At 42.7% G+C, this 20,649-nt stretch overlaps 1 protein-coding gene and 1 long non-coding RNA gene across 3 annotated transcripts in view; one reads left to right on the forward strand and one right to left on the reverse strand.

Moving 5' to 3' along the window:
* Positions 1-1,619: 1,619 nt before the first annotated feature.
* Positions 1,620-20,401, forward strand: LOC134480178 (uncharacterized). The gene is made up of 3 exons (XR_015627694.1): positions 1,620-1,756; positions 15,067-15,122; positions 20,083-20,401. It is a non-coding gene; the product is annotated as an uncharacterized LOC134480178 (long non-coding RNA).
* Etfa (electron transfer flavoprotein subunit alpha) overlaps positions 6,653-20,649 on the reverse strand; it is a 56,798-nt gene continuing 42,801 nt past the window's right edge. For both annotated transcript variants that reach the window (XR_015626424.1, NM_001009668.1), the window contains 3 exon segments: positions 15,896-15,961; positions 12,786-12,866; positions 6,653-6,911 (listed from right to left, as the gene is read on the reverse strand). Coding sequence is in view for 1 of the 2 variants with exons in the window: in NM_001009668.1 (NP_001009668.1) it covers positions 6,873-6,911; positions 12,786-12,866; positions 15,896-15,961 (186 nt within the window). In the remaining variant the exon portion in view is untranslated.

Raw genomic sequence — 20,649 nt, forward strand, 5'->3', positions numbered from 1 at the left:
CCCTGCCCAGGTCCAAGAGCCAGCTCCTGAGCCCTAGCTGCTGGCATATCCCCTGTAAACAATGTCTCAGAGCCACCCAGTTTCAGACGGGAGGTACCTGCCTTTTCCTTCTCCAATACTGGCACTAAACCTACCCCTCGCACATCGAGGAAATCATAATATTGCAAATTTTTCTTTACTTGGCTGTACGACTCAAAAGTTTGGTTTTGTGTCCTGACGCAGAGTTAATTTAATTATCCAAAGAAAATGATGGGACACTCGCAACTAATTTATTACCAGCCACCAAGGACACAGCGCTGACATGATTTCATACGGAGTCTCAGGCTGTAGCTTAAGGAGCGCAGGCTGCCTGCTCACCCTGAGTAACCAAATGAAATTGACTGCCCAGGAGGCCAGCCAGGACATTAAACAATGTGATGACTGTGGCAGGGCCCCGTGCCTGAGATTTACAGTGTGCTCTTCACCTTACACTCCAGGAGCCTTCCCAACATCAATTAGGCCTCGTAGGTAGCAGGACTCACCTCCGCCTACACTGCTTAAAGAAGGGGCATGGACTAAGGATCCTGGTTAGGACAGTGCCACAGGAGAAGGCAGACTGGAGCCATTCTGCAGCATAAAATCCCCTGCTTCCTGAGCAAAGCACAGAGGAGCAGCAACCTAGAAGAGGCCTCAGGAACGACCATTTGATTGTTCTTGGGAACGCCTGTGTTTGCTCATGCTTGGCCTCCTGCTTCGAATGTACCCCTGTCTCTTTCAGCCATGTCCTCTGAACCTGGCTAGCTGCCACATCTCTCCTTCACTCCAGACTACCCTGGCTGGGTCTCAGGGTAAGGCCCTTGGTTGTCTAAAGTTACTACTAATGCTGAGTTCCCAAGGCTGTCAACTCTGTCAGCTTTTGTCTTATCTGTGGTACGGGGATTCCTGAGACTTTAATGAGGCCATGCATCTAAAAGTCTCAGCTCAGCATCTTGGGCATGCGAAACTCTGAAAAAATGTATGGTCTTTACCCACACAGTGTGTGCTCTGTCTACACATTCAAAGGTTAAAACATAAAGAGTACCTAGTTCAAGCCACTGTCTTGCAGATGATGAAAATGAAGTCTAAATGGAGAAGGAAACTAGGCATGGTGGGCCATGCTGGTATCCTGGTGCTCTAGAAGAACCAGAGGATAACCATGGGAGTGTGCGTATAGAGTTCTAGGCCAACCTGGGCTACAGAGTATGGCAGCATCTCAAGTAATTAACAATTACGATTACAATATTTTATATTTTATAATAATAGCAATACTTATTAATCAAAAATTAAGAGAAAAGGGGCTGGGGATTTAGCTCAGTGGTAGAGCGCTTACCTAGGAAGCGCAAGGCCCTGGGTTCGGTCCCCAGCTCCGAAAAAAAGAACCAAAAAAAAAAATTAAGAGGAAAGATAAATAGCACCTTTCAGCCTAGATCTCCTCAGGTGGTCCATCCAACACAGGGACAACAGCAAAAACTTCTAGAGAGACCAAAGGGAATCAGCATCTGCCCTGACTGCCTGGGCCACGTGACTAGTTTTGTGAGGTAACAAAGGTGATGAAACCCAGCAGGACAAACTTCCCAGGGCCTCCCTCCTACTAGACTGGATGACATGGAAAGCAGGTACCAGCCTCCTTCAGAGGACGCCTCAGAGCTACCACTGCCTCTTGCTACTAATGACAAGCTTGGAGCTCTGAAGCCATGCACTTGGAGAAGAATCCTAGAGAATCTTGGGAGAGGAGCAGGTGAGGAAGCAGCACATGGAGAGGACAAGAGACCTGGAGGAGCTGGGGTGTGAAAGAAGCTGGGACAGTGGAAAGGCCATGCACCTCCAAGCCAGAGTCCAGTGTGGGTCCCCTGAGTCAATGTGAGTCCAGTGTGGTCCCATGTCAATACCCACATCTCTGGCCATTATCTTGGCCCTCTGCTCCTCCCAGAGGGCAGCGGCAGTGAGACTGCTGCATTGGGATCATCCAGTACCTAGTCCATTCTTGGTAAGCCATATTTGCCAAAATTTCTGCTTTATGTCCCAGATCTCCCCCTTGCTATGGGACCTGGGGCAAATTCCTGGGCGTCTGATTTCCTGAGAATCACTAGTAGGGTGGTGTGCATCAGGCTTTTAAAAGCCAAGGTTATCAGCAAGTCTTCTTCACTCAAGCTCCAGAGTCCTCCAAAACTAGGGTTATACGAAATTCTGACAGTATATCCCCTTCTATGCTCTTTTTACAGGATTATCAGTCAAGAGCCTCCAGCTAACTATATCCATCTGGCACAATCAGCCGGGTTCTCTGGGTTTCCCACTTTCTCCAGCTCACTTTTATGTCCACCAAAACAAACCCCCTAGTCAGAGGCAGCATGAAACACAGCCATACTGAGCATTCCTTTCAGAATGAGAACATAAGACGCATTTACGGCTGGGGTTTCCAGCCCTCCAGCCGGCGGAGACACGCCCAGGCTCTGGCGGCAACCCGGCTCCCTGGCTACCCTGGGAGGAAAAGCTTGCTCTCCCCCAGCCTCACCCACAGCACTGGACCCATTTACACAGTCTCCGGGGACCCATTTTGTAACCAGAGCATTCTCAGCTAAACCCATTCAGGGCATGAAGCCAGAGGACTCCTGTAACCACCTCCAAATGGCTTCCATCTTGTCCTCCCTCCATAATCGGGAATACACTGCCAGGTTTGGCTAGTCTTCCAGACAGGTCATGGGTCTTCCACAGAAACTCAGTGGCGCTCCATTACCAAGACCTGCTCAAGTGGCAGGGCACTGGGTCACAGAATTCTTTATAGAACACTCAATAGGCTGTTTTTTTTTTTTTTTCTACTTGACTTTGTGTGTTTGGCATGCTTATGTGCATGAGTTGAGAGTGTGCAGGAGCGTGCGTGTGTGCATGTGGACAGCCAAAGTTGAAATCTGGGAGTCTTCTTCAATGGCGCTTTATTTATTTAGGCAAGGTCTCTCAGTAAACTCAATTCTAGCTAGTTTAGCTACGATTTAGCCAGTCCTAAGATCCAGCCTCTCGTAGGTGACCCCTATATCTGCCAGACTTTTACATGCCGAACTCTGGTTCTCATGCTTACGTGGGAAGCATTTTATTGGGCGAACCATAAGCTCTGCCCGATATGCTGACATTGAATTATAAAACATTCAAACAATAGCCCCCAACTAGCAAAGAGGATTTTTTAAGTATTCAAAAAAAAAATTACCCGATGTGTCCCTAAGACGAAACAAAAGCTAAGGATCGGCCTGCTGAGCTCCTAGTTTATTCTCTTGGGTATCTGCTCACATTGCCTAAAAAACAAAGGGTACAGACAACAAAGTTTTAGCAAAGGACGCGTAATGGTTTAATGCAGGCACGTCTCTACGAACTGACTGTTCCTCTATGCTGTACTTTCATGGAGCCATCATGAGAGCAAAGTTTGAGAAACAGAGAGTTTGGAGGGAAAGGGCCTAAACTTGTCAATGACCCCTACAAACTGGCTTCCTTAACCCACACTTCCCAAACTCCACCTCTCTGCCCCTCACTGCCTCAAGTACCCACAGGAACTCTGAGCTCAGTTTCCTCTTCCACCCTACATGCTAATGCAAAGCCTCCAGCCCAGGAAGAATGGCCATGTCTGGCCCACAGGGGAGTATCCAACAGCAGTGCCAAGTGTTTGCTCTCTGCTTTTGAATCTCCTCTCTTCTGAGTAAAATTCATGAGGGTGGGGACCAACCATGCCTTCAACAGCCCATGACTCAGAGACTAGCACAATGTCTTCTCTGACAAGCAAAACTAAAGCTACTCCAGGTTATGGCTCCCACACATCACAACTGCCGAGCCATCAAACATTGCAAAAATGTTCCCTGCAGCATTGTTGAGCACTGCGCACGCTGGGAGCACTGTCACCACTGGGCCTTGGGCTGTGTGAGGGATGGGGCTGTCCTGCAAAAGAAAAAGGCTGCCAGATTCCCAAGAGCCGTGGGCAGCCAACCCAACCTGGGATGGAAGTACACTGGGTAGTAGGCACAGTGCCCTCACCCTCCTCCAGTTCCCAGAGGTCCTAGAGCCAGAGCAAAGAGAGCCATGGGAATTGATGGCTCAGGTCCAGAACAGTGAAGATAAAAGGGACGCCTCAAACCAGGCCTCTTGGATTGCGTTTCTACCTTAACTGATCTCCACAGCTGGATATTTGTGCGTACATATTCGTGTGTGTGTACAGATGTGTGTGTTTGTGGAGGCAAGCAACTGTCCTTGGTTGTCTTCCTCTCACTCCCCTTCCACTTTATTTTTTGAGGCACTGTATTTTTTGTCGCTCAGCAGTTAAACTAGCTAGCTACCAGGCCCCATAGATGCACCTATGCCCATCTCGGCATCTCAGTGTGCCGAGACATTTTACAAGATACTAGTTACAGACTCAGAGCCTGACTGTGCAGCCCTGAACCACCTTCCCAGCCCACATAACTGACTTTCTAAGTACACTCCAAGTTGGCACTCAAAGGGACTTTCAGTTCTATAAACTTCTGGAGGCACTATCCCAGAACATTGCCTCTCCTTTCTACCACAATGCCTCACTGGTGGCAGGAATCACCTAGTGCTCTTTGTCTGAGGCTGATGACTGTGTAGACCTGGTCTCCCTGTTCCTCGAGGAAGACTAAGATTTAGTGACATCACCATTCTGGAGCCAGACTGCTCAGTTTCAAATCTGGGCTCCAGTTAAGTTGTCTGAATTTGGAGAAGTTATATAACTTCACGGAGGTTCTAACTATTGCTGTAAACCACCAAAAGCAGATTATAATTTATGGATCATTATGGAGACTGGAGGCGTAGCAAATGCTAGGACAGTGCCTGGCTATATGCACAGCAAGTATGATATAGTCAAGGGCTGCAGAACACCTACCTAAGTGACAGCGGTCCTGTAAGATGGCAATGTTGCTGCCAATTTCCTATTGTGTGGGAATACCATGGCACAATGTACTTATGGGATAGGTGTGAACAAGTCAACTGTGCTGCAGAACACACACACACACACACACACACACACACACACACACACACACACACTAGGTTTGTACACTCAATGACAGCTGGAGATCAAAATGGACACTTCTCAGCCCTTACCACCCTGGTAAGTGACTTGGCTATGCTAAATGCCATGGTGATGACAAATGACCAGGAGCGTCTAGTAAATGCTGGTTCTTGGAGCTAGAAGAGGGCCATGCCGACAGGAAGAATCAAGTGGGAGAAAGGATAATCATTCAATTCAGAGGAAAGGTGTTCCCTGGGGTACTCCCTGGTCAGCCTCTCTCAGTGGGGTGCCCCTACAGTCATCCCATCTGTCATTGCTCCTACCTTGCAGTTGAGATAGAAGGTAAATGGAGAAGTCCTTAAAAAGCACCTCACTTAGATGAGGTGGCCAGAAGCCACGTATGCCCAGACAGTTCAAGTTATGGTTTCCTTTCCTCTGTGCCTCACTACTTCAGCTGGGGCAACCAGAGGCACGAGAGGCCCCACAACTCTGGTATTCTAGGATGCCATGGTACTGACGTGTCTATGACTTATGAAGAGCTATCACTTTGCTGCTGTCCTCTACCTCACTACAAGGCTGAAGTGCCACAGCTGCCAAAAGTGCTTTGCAGCAAGTGATTCCGAGTCAAAACAGGCTGAGTTAGGCAGCAGAGGGAGGCCAGGCTGTCCACATGCGGTCTAAGGGTCCCAGCACCCCTTGCCTCACTGCTCACTCCCTATCTCTTCCTCCCAGTGCTGCATGCTCAATGCAGGGCACCAGCTCAGTCTCTGAAGGTGTGCTTCCAGTCAGCAGTACTGATTCTACTTTGCAGAGGACTGTCCTGCAGGCCTGGCTGTGGCCTCACCTGCCTCTCTGAGACCTGCTCTCATCCTGACTTGTACTCTTGGTACATCAGAACCCTGGGCAGGCGTGTAAGAGAGGACTACATGTGTGGAGGATGCAGGAGTTCACTTGCTTTTTCCCACACAGAGCAAACAACCAGGAGAGTAAAGGAAAGGACACAATATTTTCTGAGCGGAATTTTAAACATCCACAGTAGTACCAAACTGACTGCATAAGAGGTTACACTGTGTCAGAGTTGTCCCTCCCTTTCCCCACATTCTGCAGGTGCAAAGTCCTATAAACTGACAAACCCTAAAATGGACAGCTAAAATGTAAGTTAAGCCAGCCGGATGCTTCCAGCATGGCCAGGCTCAAGTCAGGTCTACTTCATCACGTTAGCTGTTTTCCTGGAACATTCACTTTTGAGATCAAGCTTCTGTAGCTCTGAATTTGCCAAGCCAGTTCTTAACTTTTGGGATATGACATTCAACAATTATATTAGGGTGACCAGGCTATGAGGCTTTCCATGCTTACAATCTTGTCTAAAACAAATAACACCCATGAATAAGACAGGCGAAGAGATAAGTGATGGCGATGGTGATGATTACAGTGATGAGCTCTGAGACAGACTAACTAAGCAATCCTATTTGCCCAGGAACTTGCTATGTAAACCAGGCTCGTTCACACAAATCCATTTGCCTCCGGGGTGCTGGAATAAAAGTTGAATGACACCACACCAGCCTAAAATTGAATTTTCTTCCCTTTCTTCAATTTGTTCTTTAATTAAGAAGCTAGGCATGTTTCTGAGAATAATTTTAAAGGAAGGTGAAACTTTATTATATTTTTTATTATAGAATTAGAAAATGTCAAAAATAATTGTTTGGAATCACAAAAAATTAAAAAGGAATATAATAATTGATTCATCAAAAGGCATTCTAGCTGCTGTTAGCATATTTTCTTTCTTTGGATTATGAACTTCTATGATTTCAACTGAATACTTTTGACAGTTTCCTTAAGATATGATTTTGACTTATTTTTTCTTCAGTATTTCTGTCATTTCAGGAACCACCTGCAAAACAAAAAAACCAAAGTAGTAGTTAAACTTCTTGAGCCCTCCCTGGGATAGGGCCATTAGTTTTGGGGGCCATAGGCTAAAATCATGACAGACCTCTGCTCAACAATACGTGCCATGTAGGCTCACTTGTTCTCTCCCCCAACACGGACGGCAAACCCTCAGTGAGGAGAGCATGAAGACAACAGGCTGTTGGGGCTAGAGCCACCTTCTGCCCAGACATCACTGGAAATACCTAGCAGGAGGCTGTTTTTTTCTCCAAGGCTCAGAGCAGCTCTGTACCCCCAACATCCTTCCTTCTTACCTCTGTACCCCCAGCATCCTTCCTACTTTCCTCTGTATTACCAACACCCTTCCTTCCATCACTGTGCACCTCACTTTCCTTCAAGTCTGCACAGTGTCACTACTCACAACTGCCACCTCCTTAAGCATCTCTCTCATTCTTGCACTGCACACTGCACAGACATTTCACTGGCTTTCTTAACATGTATTGCTATCAGACAGCATATTCAAGTGAACTAAACAGGCAGCGTCATTGCTTTTCTTTAGAACGCAGGTTTTGTGCCAATGCCCATTCTATCAGCTAGCTGCAGCCCTATCTTGTCAGGACAGTGGCTGTAGCTAGAGTCTGATGTTCTCTCACTGCTTAAACAGCCATGAGCCGAGAGGGGGACTGTGGGACGACACACGCACATTGTGAACACTAGCTGGGCCACTGGTGTAAAATATCAATTACCCAGTCCTGAAAAGGGCTGTGGGTTGTCCTAGCTCACAGAGATCTTCGTTGACCGTTACACTGATGAATGCAGCCTCTCAATTATTTAAGAGAGCTACATTTCCACCAGGTGGAAATAATGCGTTCCTACAAAATTTATTAAGGAAATTGTCGACATGTTGTTTCTTCCGAATGTCACTTTGTCCCCAGCCTATTAAAAGGCCTGTGTTTACCATGGAGCCAGCAGGCAATTGCTCAGGGCAGCACTAAGTGCTGGCACCACTTCCCCTGGCTTTCCTCAGTGGAGGGACCATGAGCTCATGCCAGTCACAGGGTGGACATGCTCCCAGAGCCTCATGTGGGGACAGCCATGTTTCATGAAAAAAAGTCATAGCACAACATCTTTCTCCAGGTCAAACATTTATAACAAAACAAAACTACCCTTCAGAATGTCCCTGCCCCACATTCCCCACAACAGAGTCAAGGGGATTTTCTCACCATCACTTATTAGTCTTAAAACAATTTAAACCAACAACAGACTTTACAAATATTCTATATAATCCTTTAGGGGAAATGCTAAGTGTAAAGGCTGAAAGGCCTGGGTTCTTATTCTTATTTTCCTTTAGATAGTGCAGAGGTACCCAACTCTACTTAGCCAGGGCCCTTAGGAAGACGTGGATTTAAAAAGAAGGCAGTCTACTACCATAAACATGGATGAACATGTTCCCCTTAGACTTGGGAGAGTGGAGATGTCTCTGGATAAGTGATTTCTCTGCAGTGTACTGAAATGTACTGGATTAGGTGAGGGCTGTTGACCTTCATGGACATTCTAAAAGTCCAGCAACTGCATATTGAGTTTGTTGAGCAATTCTACTACTAGAGGTAGTACTCTAAATGTGGTCATCTTATACCAGCATGTAGGAGAATGAGACAAATGGTGTTACCTGCTACAAACTCAGGAATTCTTAAGAAAGAAAGAGAACAATGTAGAATAGGAAAATTTAGGATATCATCCTAGAGGAGAAACAAAGTTTGGTTGAGGGTGAGGGGCAGGGAAGAAGGGAGAAAGAGAGGAGCCAACAGAAGTAAATACTGCAGGTTCAAGAGGGAGCAGAGAGTTCAGTGGCTGTAATGGGAAGATGGGGCATATCAAGTCCACCCATGGGGATACGCACTATGGTCTCTTCAATACACGGTGCAGAACAAACGGAGATCCACATGGAAAAAGAGAGAAGGTACCACACACAAAAATGTACTCACAACAGATGACTGTACCCATGAAACTGTTAGAAGAAAAGCGAAGACTAAATCATTACTTTAGGTTGGCCATCAACCTTCAGATACAGTAACAAAACCCCAAGTAATGAAAGAAAACAATGAACAGACTGGACTTCACCAACATTAAGAACATTTGTATATCTGAGGTTATCAGAAAGTTAGAGTAAAGTTGGACATAGTGATACACCTTTTATCCCAGCACTTGAGAGGCAGAGGCAGGCAGATCTCTGTGCCCAGCCTGGTCTACATAGTGAGTTCCAGGTCATCCAGGACAACAAAGTGAGACACTGTCTCAAAAACCCACCAACTAACCATCCAACCAACCAAACCAAACCAAACCAAACCAAACCAAACCAAAACATCAAACTTTACTCAACGGGAAGAAATATTTGGAAATCACATATTTGGTAAGGGCTTTGTATTGAGATATGGAGAACTCCTGCAAGCCAACAGAAGGACAAACAACCTAATGGAAGACTTCGAATATGGTTCAATTCCCAAGCACAGCACTTGTCTAAAATGCATGAAGCCCTGGTTTCCACCTCTAGCACTTGAAAAAAAAAAAACAACAGAGAGAGCAAGAGAGAGAAAGAGCGAGGGAGAGTGAGAGGGGGGAGAGGAAGGAAGAAGAGGAAGGAAGGAAGAAAGGGACTGGGGTAGAAATGTTTAATAAGCATCATGTGCTTAAACCTCCTTAACATCATTAGTTACTGATGAAATACAAATTAAAACTATATAGCACTACTCCATCCCTAGGATGGCTCTAATTAAAGGAACAGAAAAGAGGAAGTGTTGGTGAGGCTGTGGGGAAAGGCTTATTTATACATTGCCAGCAAGAGTATGAAACACTGCATTCTCTGTGAAAGCAGTCTAGAAGGTCTTTAAAAAGCTAAGAAAGAATTGTTTTATGATCAAGCACATTCTGCTCTGTGTACATGCAAAGAAAATAAAAGCAGGGATTTGAACATATACTTGAAGCTCACTGTATTAGGAAAAAATTTTCTTAAGTATACCAGTTAAAGCATAGGTAACAAAAGATTAAAAAAAAAACTAGTGAGGACTTAATCAAAATTTAAAATGTTTATACTCTCATGAAAGAGAAAAGGTGCCTCAGAATGAGACCGCACTGGAAATCACTCCTGATCAGCTTACTTCTGGAACCAATATTGCTTACAATTCAATAACAAAAAGGCAATGAAATTTAAAAACACAAGTCATTTCTACAGAGAAAATATGTAAATGGCTGATAAGAATCCAAAAAGATAGTCAACATCACCAGCTATGGGGAGAATAAAATGAAAACCATAAGAAGCCACTTGACACCCACAGGACCTGTACAGTCAGAAGGACAAGGAGTAACGTGCTAGTGCATGACAGAAAGCTGGGAGCCCCATGCACTTCTAGTGGGATGTTAGCTGTACTGCTGCTGGGAAAGCAGGTAACACAGACTTCTACATCCACTCTGAGAAAAGAACACTCTTGGCTGTAGAGAAATCTGTATGTCAATGCTAATAGTGTCTCTATTCACAATAACAACAAAAGCAGGAACGACCGACTGGACAAACATGCTGCTTATGTCAGCAATAGACGCTGTTTGTCAAGAGAGAAATGAAGACTGAAGTGTGCACAGCTGAAACCTGAGCCTTGGGCTCAAGGAAACCGGCCAGAAAGATCACAATATTAATAATTTCAATTGTACAATGAGGCCAGGATGGGCAAGTCTGTGGGCTAGAGGTAGATCTGGGAATGTACTGCACAGAGATGTTGGTACAGGGTTTCTCTGCAGTGGGATGCAATTATGTGAACAGTAGGTTCAGTTTACAGCAGCATGAATAGACTATCAGTGTATTATGTATTTTATCTACATTTATTGGTGTATAAGTAGTGGATGCATGTGCATGCATGATTATGTATGCAGTGATGATAACTTTGTGGGACAGGAACAACTCGTGTTCTCTCATCTACCATATGAGTCCTAGAGATCAGCTTGTCAGCAAGTATGGCAGCAAGTGCCTTCAGCTGTTAAGGCATCTTGCTGGCCCTAATTACACATTTTAAAGATACTAAAAACTAAGCTGCACGTTTGAGGAGGTTTGTGTATGTGAATGCAGTTGCTCACATGGGTCAGAAGACAGTGCTGGATCCTCCGGAGCTGGAGTTCCAAGGGTTGTAAGCTGCCTCATGTGAATGTTGGGAACCAAACTCAGATCCTTCACAAGAACAGTAAGAGCTGAGTAATCTCTTCAGCCCTGAATGCTACATTTTAAAATGTTAAACTTTCTAGTATGAGAATTTTTATATTTATAAAACCATTATAATAAAAAGGTCAGGTCATTCTAATACCTTTTATAATATTTACCAATTACTCTGAACACCTACTATGTATCTGAACAGAAGAGAATACAAACAGGCTAATATTTATTATAGACTGCAGGAGATACAGTATAATCACAGTCTGTATTGCCTTCTTTAAGGTAGGCAGTATAATAATTACAATACTTACGATGAAGGTAACACTCAGCAGTACTGATCTGGCTGAGGTAATCTAACTAGTCCCAAGACAGGACAGAACCTGAACTAAAGCCCTTGGTAAATCATAACAACTCCACTTTGTGTCCTAATTCAAAACTTGTGAAGGGTTTTTGGCTGGACTGGGATTATAGCTCAGTGGTAGAACACTTGCCTAGCATTTGTAAGACTCTGATTTTAATCCATAAACACACACACACACACACACACACACACACACACACACACACACACACCTCTCCCTTCTTTTCATAGCAGCTTCTTCTCTCACCGAGACATCTCAGTGGCAAAACAACTCCCTAGTTACACACGTAGGTCAGAAAAGAGCAGCTGACCTACATGCACTCTTCCTGACATAGAACCTCACCATCACTGAAGTAAGGTAACATTCTTCCCAGGACAAGGCCTAGGCCCTCAGACAGTCCCCTGAGTGGAAGGATGACTTCTGCTGATTAGAGAGCAGCCTCTTAGATTTTACATGCAGTCTGAGCCAACAGGAGAGTCCCTGAGTAGGTGAAGGGTCACCCTCCATTCTTCACTGCCCCAAGTCAGTGCTCTTGCTGGGAACTGTGCCGTCTCTATTCTCAGGCTTCAGCCTTCCCAATGTGCCTTGCATTCCCTCAAGGTAGTTTCATATCAGGGATTCCTATTCCAGCAAACCTATCTCTCCTAGCACTGAATGCTACTCTCAGTGTCAACTTCTATATGAGTGACTCTGCACACAGGTCAGGGCAACAAGGGCAGGCTGAGCCAAGCATGAACTGTGTGCCTTTAAATGTGGCCAACTGCATTTCAGGTGATCATCAGCTATAATTTGCTAAATAAGTTTATATGACTAAAGTAAAGTAGTCTTTCTCATGGGGAAGGCAAACACATCAGGAGTAGTAGGGTAAAATGGGGGAAAACTTGTTTTTCTTAAAACTATCACATGAGAAAGACTTTAACTTTCAAACTCAGTAAATAGAACATCCTTGCTGAGCCAGTTATTAGACTTGAGTGCGAACTCCTCCGCTGCAAAGGCTTCAGGTCCTCAGCAATCCCTGAACGAAGAGCTTGGTGGTCGTTTCTTCAGTGCGTCTGCTAAATGTGGTCCTAGTTCCGACGCATGGTCACTTCACACTGTGCCAAGAGCCTGTGGGTATTTTACAATCTGGATTTCTTTGAAAGAAGCTATGTTGTATAGTAACATCAGAAAGCTGTCAGGGAGATTACATTTAAAGTAGGATAAAATTATAAAATATATTACATGTACACAGACACACGACACACATTTTTGTCTTTCTTTTAACTTGGAACAATCTGCTGGATGGCAATGCTGGTAATATTAATCCCTCTCAAGACTAGCTTACCTTAAATAAATCTGCAACTATTCCATAATCTGCCACTTGGAAAATTGGAGCTTCTGGGTCTTTGTTAATAGCCACAATTGTCTATGAAATGAAAATACAGAGTTGAACTTTCATCAAGAAAACATACCATACTGTTTGGTGATTCTGTTTTAACATCCCTCTTATAATATGCTAATATTATTTAAATATTCATCAACAACAATTTGGAGGTTCTATGACAACACTATATATGTATACATTATATATGTATTAGAAGTTTTTGGGTTGTATTATAGTAAAATATTTACCACTTAGCCTATCTCAGAGTAAAGAGTTTAAAATTATTATCTTCTTGAAATTCTTTTAAGTGGGAAAAAGGTTAATTTTAGATAAAATAGTAACAAATCTATACCCCAAATCATAGTGTTGGTCAACTTTTGTTTCCTATATATTCTATTCCACTTATTATTCTAAAATCATCCTGGGTCTGTTCTGAGAATATAAGCTATTTATCTTGCTAACCTGCTATTAAAGAAGAACTTAAAAGTCCTCATGTATGTGGCAAATGCATGCAATAAAACAAACAAGTTTTTGGGTCTCTTGTAAAAACTACCAAAGATTAGCCTTCCCTCCTACAGATGCAGTCTTAACTATGAAAGACTGTGGTGGTTCTTACAGAGTGGGAAATGGTTTCATATTTCCCACAGTTGCTTTAAACACTATTGCAGTAAGTAAGGTTAGAGCTGTGACTCATGTTTTAGTGAGTGGTAGATTGTAATTCAGTTCTCTAGAGCAAAGTTAAATTTCTAACTACCTGTCATTGTATCTTGAGAAACATACAGTTATTATTTTGATATAGTCTGACCTAAAATAAAGGCCTCATGTCTAATTTCCCTAATAGGGCTCCTGAAAGGGGCATTAGAACATGACAGAATAAGTGAGACTGGAGCCAGCATAGCTTTGATGACAGCGAGCTCAGAAACAATATACAAGTTTCACATGTAAGTCTTAAATCCAAACTCATAAGGACAAACACACTGCCTCACAGGCCCCAGCTTTCACTGAGGTGCTTCTCTTCTGGGAATGTGCACCTTGATTCACAGCTAGAAGTAAAGATTTATTTAATTGATGACAGTTAACGATTCTCTTGGAGGCCACCTAGTCAAACATTTGACAGTTTAATCATCTGAAAGCTTTTCATCCTACTATATAAAAGTTATTTTAAAAGAAAGAGCACATAACAATGGGCTAGGAACCACAATGATATTAAAAAGAAAGTGGATGGGTATACTTTTCTGGATTACTGAAATAGTATTCTTAGATTATCAACTGTAAAATTGTTATGATAAAGCCTTATTTGCTCTCAATAGCTCCTTGTAAATTCAGGCTTTCCTCCTCCTATTTTAAATGGACACATTGTATCCAACTACACTACTGAACTATCACTATGTATATATAGCACAGATACTAATTTGCTACGATAATCAAAACTCACATTATGCTGTCATGCTAATTAAAACTGCAGCTCATAGACAATGTAATTATCAGATTTAAGGCATTCTAATATCCCACTTTAGAATTTAATCAAAATTACCAACAGAAATCATTGGCTCCCACATAAGACAGACATAATAATAGCTGAATCTTTTTTCTTTTTCTACTTTTCTTTTTTTCTTTTTTTTTCTTTTTTTGAGTCAAAAGACTATAGACTGGGCTAGTCTAGGCTTGATGATCTCCCTGCCTTAGCCTCCCTGGTAGTGGGACTCAAAGTGTGTGCCTTCACATCTGCTAGATTAACTTTTATTCATTTAATCATTTAATTATGTATCTGTGGATTTAGTGAAGGTAAGTTCATTTATTGTCACAAATTATTCCCCAGCTCTGGTTTCAGCTGTTCCTAGCTTGCTTAGATATACACTATCAAGTTTGTTTGATTTCCCTCAGCAACTAGTCCTGTTGCCAGGTGAGGGGAATATTCATCAGGGTCTTCTTGGCACACGTAATCCTTTATTTTGGAGAAGCAGTATTCTAGACACATGAGAATTATTCTAGCTAAAAAATGTAAGGCTCTGGTATAGAAGAAGCTTTGTGTGCGCGCGCATGCGTGCATGTTAGTGCATAAGCCACATTTTCCCCAGTGGCACTGCTGTTTTCAGAGTTCAGTAAAGAAACCTGCCATCCAACTGTGAAATCTGACTGGATCTGAACCAATTCATTTAGAAGCTACAAAGAGACAGTTCATGTACTTTTCTTCAAGTTAGAACTCAAGCCTGTTAAAAGTTTTATCATCTTTTATATCCAGCTTCCATCTGAACGGATAAATGCAGAGTTTCAGATCCATCTCTGTCTTCATGAAAGGTAAGTTCATAATTCAAGCTGTACATTGTTATGCATGAGTTAATATGTCATACTCTGAAATATATGTTCAGAGTTATTTCAGAGGATTTCCAAATATAGTCCAAGTAGTGAGTTAAAAAAAAATCAAGTGTTTGATTACACAGTGTACCATCAACAATTACAGAGGTATGAAGATGGCCTGATACTCTAACCCAGTGGTTCTCAGCCTTCCGAACACTGCAACCCTTCAATACAGTTCTTCATGCTGTGGTGACCCCAATCACAAAATTATTTTTTCTGCCACTTTATCACTGTGATTTTGCTGCTGTTGTGAATCATAATGTTACATATCTGATATGCAGTCCCCAAAGGGGTCTGTGTCAGTCACACATTGTTAATAACCCAGAAGAGGGTGGCTCTGCTAGGGCACCAAGTGAAGCAGACAAAAGAATCAGGGATCAGAACCTTATTGTTTCTTAAGTCTCACATCTTCTACCACAGAGTGTCAGAGCTGAAATGGACACTGGTGGTCGATCACCTAACACCCACATTTGGCAAACAAAGAAACTGAGGCACAGGCAGCCAGGGGCCAGCACATAGTAATCAAAGCTTAGGTTCAGTTGTGCCTTGTGACCAGCTGCCCTTCACTCTAATGATATACTTAAGGTGGGGGATAGCAACTTCAGTCTCTCAGTTTCTATGGTAATATGAAGTGTTCAAGTACACATTAATTACATGTATATAGAAATGTGAAAGTTTTTCATCTTAGCACCCTAATTATAGCAGAGAATTACCTTGCTGTCCTTCATCCCAGCTAAATGCTGGATGGCTCCAGATATTCCAACAGCAATATAAAGTTCCTGAAACAAGAGACTGCATTATTAATATGCATTTATATTATATAACACTTTTGAGGCAGAGTCTTAGTTATCTTAGGCTGTCCCAAACTCACTATCTAGCTGAAGATGACCTTGAAATTCTGATCCTCATGTCTCTGCTTCCCAAGTGCTGGTATTATAGGCATGCATCACCCCTTGTTTATGAAGTGCTGAAATTTAATCTTTGTTCAATATGGCTTTGTGCATGCTAGTTAGCCCTCTACCATCTATGTGCGACAGTCCCAGCCATATAATAGTTTATAAAGAGTATACCATTAGTGATTTAAGTCTTATGCAAAAGATATGTGAAATGAATTACCCTGCAGCACCACTTAAATCATGCTTTCTTCTCCAATTTTTGCACTGTGGTTCTTTTTCTAGTGAGTTCCTATAGTAGTGGTGGTATAAAATACATGTATACATATATTGAGCATTTACAATGCATCAAACACTGCTCAGCATCCCACAGCAACCATCCCAGCTCCACACTGGCACCTATGGCACTCACTATGCAATTCACAGGTGCTGTATCTACCCATTTGCAGCATAAATACATTGTATATTAACATATAAACACATTCAAATGTATTAAAATAGATTTTTTTGCTTGTTTGCCTTCTCACAAAAGGATATTTGTAAAAATGGTAATTAAGAAATATTTATTTAACTTCTTATTTATAAAGGCCAGAAACACAAATTAGTGTCAAGAGGTTCTAAGTGTGCCTGTGTTCAGACAGATGGGTGGATAGATGGGTGTGTACAGGCACACAACAAACTTCTTAAAAGCACTGGGTGAGGCTTTCCAGAACACAGCACAAAGGCTCCCACATGGGAGTCTCTGAGTAATGATGGCATTTGCACTTCTTCCTGACCCTCTGTCCCCAGTAATTACAAGAAAATCATAGTCAACTACTGTTCTATCCCCTTACCTAAAAATTTTTAAAGTACCAATGTTTGAAAATTAAACTATCATCATGGAAGAGTGATTTAATGAGCACTTAATTACACTTAGCTCTATTTTGTCTACTAAGTATAATTAAAACTTCAACTGAGAACTTTTCCCACCCATAACCTGGCATGCCCTGGCTTGGGTGGGAGGAGCACTGACCACGTAACTAGAATGTCACTACTTTGGGGTGAGTAATACTCACTTTATTACAAGGCAAACACTTCAAAGCGACTGGCAGTGTCTGGTGGTCTCACCTTGTTTTTCTATTGCTTATGAACTAATCTAACAACTGCTCGCTCTATCAGAGAACATTCGGCTGGGACATGGAAGTAATACGGTCCTTCAGTGTTATATTTCCTAAACCTAGGCGGGCATGGACATGCACAGGGCATTTCTCTCCCGGGGTCTTGTCTACTGGTGCTTTTCCAGGAGCACCAGGATACTCTCAAGAGTAACCAGACCGAACACCACAAGCAGAGAGATCTTCAACTCTGCAGCAGCCCTTCTCCCACGTTGTTAGCATAACCACAAGCCTTCTTTTAAGATTCTAAAGTGCCCAAGTGCTTCCAGAACAGCACAGTGCCTCCATGTAACTTGGAAGCAGTCTTGTCTCCAGTAAGGTAATCAAGATAGCTGTCCCCCAAGTTATTCTTTTTTTCCCCCTGTAGCTGAGGACTGAACCCAGGGCCTTGGCTTTGCTAGGTAAGCACTCTACCACTGAGCTAAATCCCCAACCCCATTCCCAAGTTATTCTTATAAAGAGACCATTTCTATCTCTCTGTGTGTATGTTTATGTAATATCTATCTATCTATCTATCTATCTATCTATCTATCTATCTCTATCTATCTATCTCTATCTCTATCTCTATCTATCTATCTATATATATATCTCAAATGCAATTTGCCTCGAAGACTATGTTTTGGGATGACAAGTCTAGTACAGAAACCGAAGGTGAACAGCTAACACATGCTCTGTCCTGAATATACCAGTACTTGCACAGCGGGACTGCAGCATGTGTTACCACACCCAGCTGACGTAATGATGTTAAAGCAAACTATTCAGATAGGAAATGTCTCACTAGTCACTCTTTCTGATCACCCTTCTATGTAGATTCTCAAAGCAAGCATTGGAATGGATCAATAGTCCTATATATGACTCTTTTTGACATACTAATTAAAATTCAACGTGTCTTAAAAGTTCCATTTGTAGCATGAAATGCTAATAAAAATGTTAGTTCATTCTGGCAGTAAATACAAGCATACCATAAGTCTACTTTGAATTTCTGCCTCCCATAAATGAATCCCATTGCCTTTCACCATAAATGTACCAAGAAGACAAAAGAATTTTGGCCAATGCCAACCCAAGGCAGGTGCTTCAGGTTATGAAATGACTCCTCTATGATCAACAACCTAATGGAGCCACATGACCAATGGGACTTCATTTTGTTGTCTTGAAACCTGGTTCTTTGAGTAAAAACAAAAACACTGAAATAAGAGCTCAGGAGGAGCTGGGACTTCAGGATGCTGTATTGAGTCCTGTGGCTCTCAGGCAGGAAGAGAAGCTTTCTTCTTCCTCTAAACATGTTCAGGCAATTAGACTAATATCCATGGATGCTTCCTCAAGCTTCAGAAAGCATTTTTCTGTGTTTCAATAATAATAATTAGTATGTACAAAACTCTACAGATGCTAATTTATGGAGCACTTCAGATACTGACTGCTTCACAACACAAGGCAATCCCTGCCCTTAGGCACTTTCCTTCTAAATCAGTAAAATAACTGGGAGAGAAAATGAGAGAAGATGTTGGAGGAAGAACAGCAATTAAGGTTCAGAAAGAGGTGGGGTTAGAGACAGAGACATCCTGGAAGGAGGAGGGGGCATCTTGAAGCTAATCCTAGGGGCTTTAGTAAATGTAGGAAGAGAAAAGGAAAAGGAAAGGGAGGGAATGAGGGAGGGAAGGCAGGATAGATAGATGGCACAAGAAAGATCAGGAACAGAAGAACAGACCCACCACATGGCTGGTAGCAGTATGGGTTGGTTACTCTGTTGGGAAGTTATAAAGCTATGGGATAGGAGAAGGACAAAGTGATATGGCAGAGAGATGGCACCAATAAGCTTTCCCCAAAGAAAGCTCTAATACTCTTATGCTTCCCAATTTATAAACCAAAAAAACAAAACAAAAAACCCTATACCTACAGACCCACCCAAAGAACTCAAGGGCTGAGATCTCTCAATGGACTGCCAAACCCCAGGTCTCAGATGCTGCTTACAGACATGCACAGAAGAGCATGCTGGGGTTAATAACCCTGGCTCCTGAGACTGTTCAGATACAAACCTATGCCCCTGCCACTTGCTTGTCTTTAAAATGGGACGATAACAGTCCCTATTTCTTAAGATTATTGTCGAGGGTTCAGTCTTTAGCAAAGTATCTAGTTTCCCAAGGCACACTGATGCGCCTTCTCTCACAGTCTGAAATTTGTTCAAACCTTGATTTCACTGGTGGATCTGGGTGGAGTACTCTAAGGTGGCCTTAGGACTACTCTGTACAGTCAAACAGGTTATACACTAAGCGACTCTGGAGAAAGGCACCATTTATGCCTGTCACTATTAATGCACACTCTTATTACAATGACTTTCCAACAGATGGCAGCACAGGAACTTGAGAAAAGGGTACTTTTATAATTCAAAGGAGCTGAATGAAGTGAGGCAGCCCAAATCCTCTGTGATACAAATAATAACAAGTTTAAGTGTACAGGTCAGGAAACGTTTAATGGTGATGGTTAGGTGGGTTTTTTCCCCCTTCTACTTTGTATGAATGCAGCCTCAGACCAGAGGTCAATACTGGGTGTCTTCTTCAATCTTCTTCCCCTTTATTTTTTGAGACAAGTTCTTTCACTGAACCTGAAGCTAAATTTCAATTTGGCTAGGCTGGGTGGACAGCAAGCCTCAGGGATCACCCCATTTCTATACTTTCTCGGCATTGGCATTACGAGTATGCAGTGTTTCATATGGTTTATTTTGTGTTACAAACATATCTTAAACTAATTCTTTGGGTATCTCATATAATCGCAGAATGTATTTTGATCCTATCCTTCCCACTCTCCCCATGTTCTCCTTTTTAAAACACACTAAGTCAAATTAGTGCTGCTTTGCAGGATCATCTACTTACTGGAGCCTGGGTAGCCTCTCAGAGGTCTTATTCTTGAAGAACAGTCATCAACAAACAACAGCTCCTCAGGCAGAGGTGGGAACCCCTGCCATATCCATGCTGAAATCCTGAGTGGCTTGATCTTGTCCAGATCAAGAAACCACAGCCACTGTGAGTTCATGAGAACAGTCTTACCATGTCCAGAAGACACTGGCAGCAGTCTACTGCAATCTCTGCTTCTCACAATCTCTCTGCCCCTTTTCTGTGATGTTCCCTGAGCCCTGAGGGAAGGAGGTATGGCACAGATATCCAAAGTCATTTATTCTCTCCATTTGAAACTCTTATGTGTGTCTGTCTTTACCACTATCCACTGCAAAGAATTTTTCTGCTGAGGGTTGAGAGAGGTACTTATCTATGAGTATAAAGGTAAGCATTTAGAAACAATTAGATATGACATCCTTTCAGTAATAATAGTAGTAGATTTTCCTCCAGGACCTATGATCTCCCTTGGGTGCTTGACTCAGATTACAGTTATCAGGGCATGAGCTGTGTCCTATGGAGTGGGCCTTAAAGT

This window comes from Rattus norvegicus, chromosome 8 (assembly GCF_021556685.1).
Source record: "Rattus norvegicus strain SHRSP/BbbUtx chromosome 8, alternate assembly SHRSP_T2T, whole genome shotgun sequence".
Classification (NCBI taxonomy): domain Eukaryota; kingdom Metazoa; phylum Chordata; class Mammalia; order Rodentia; family Muridae; genus Rattus; species Rattus norvegicus.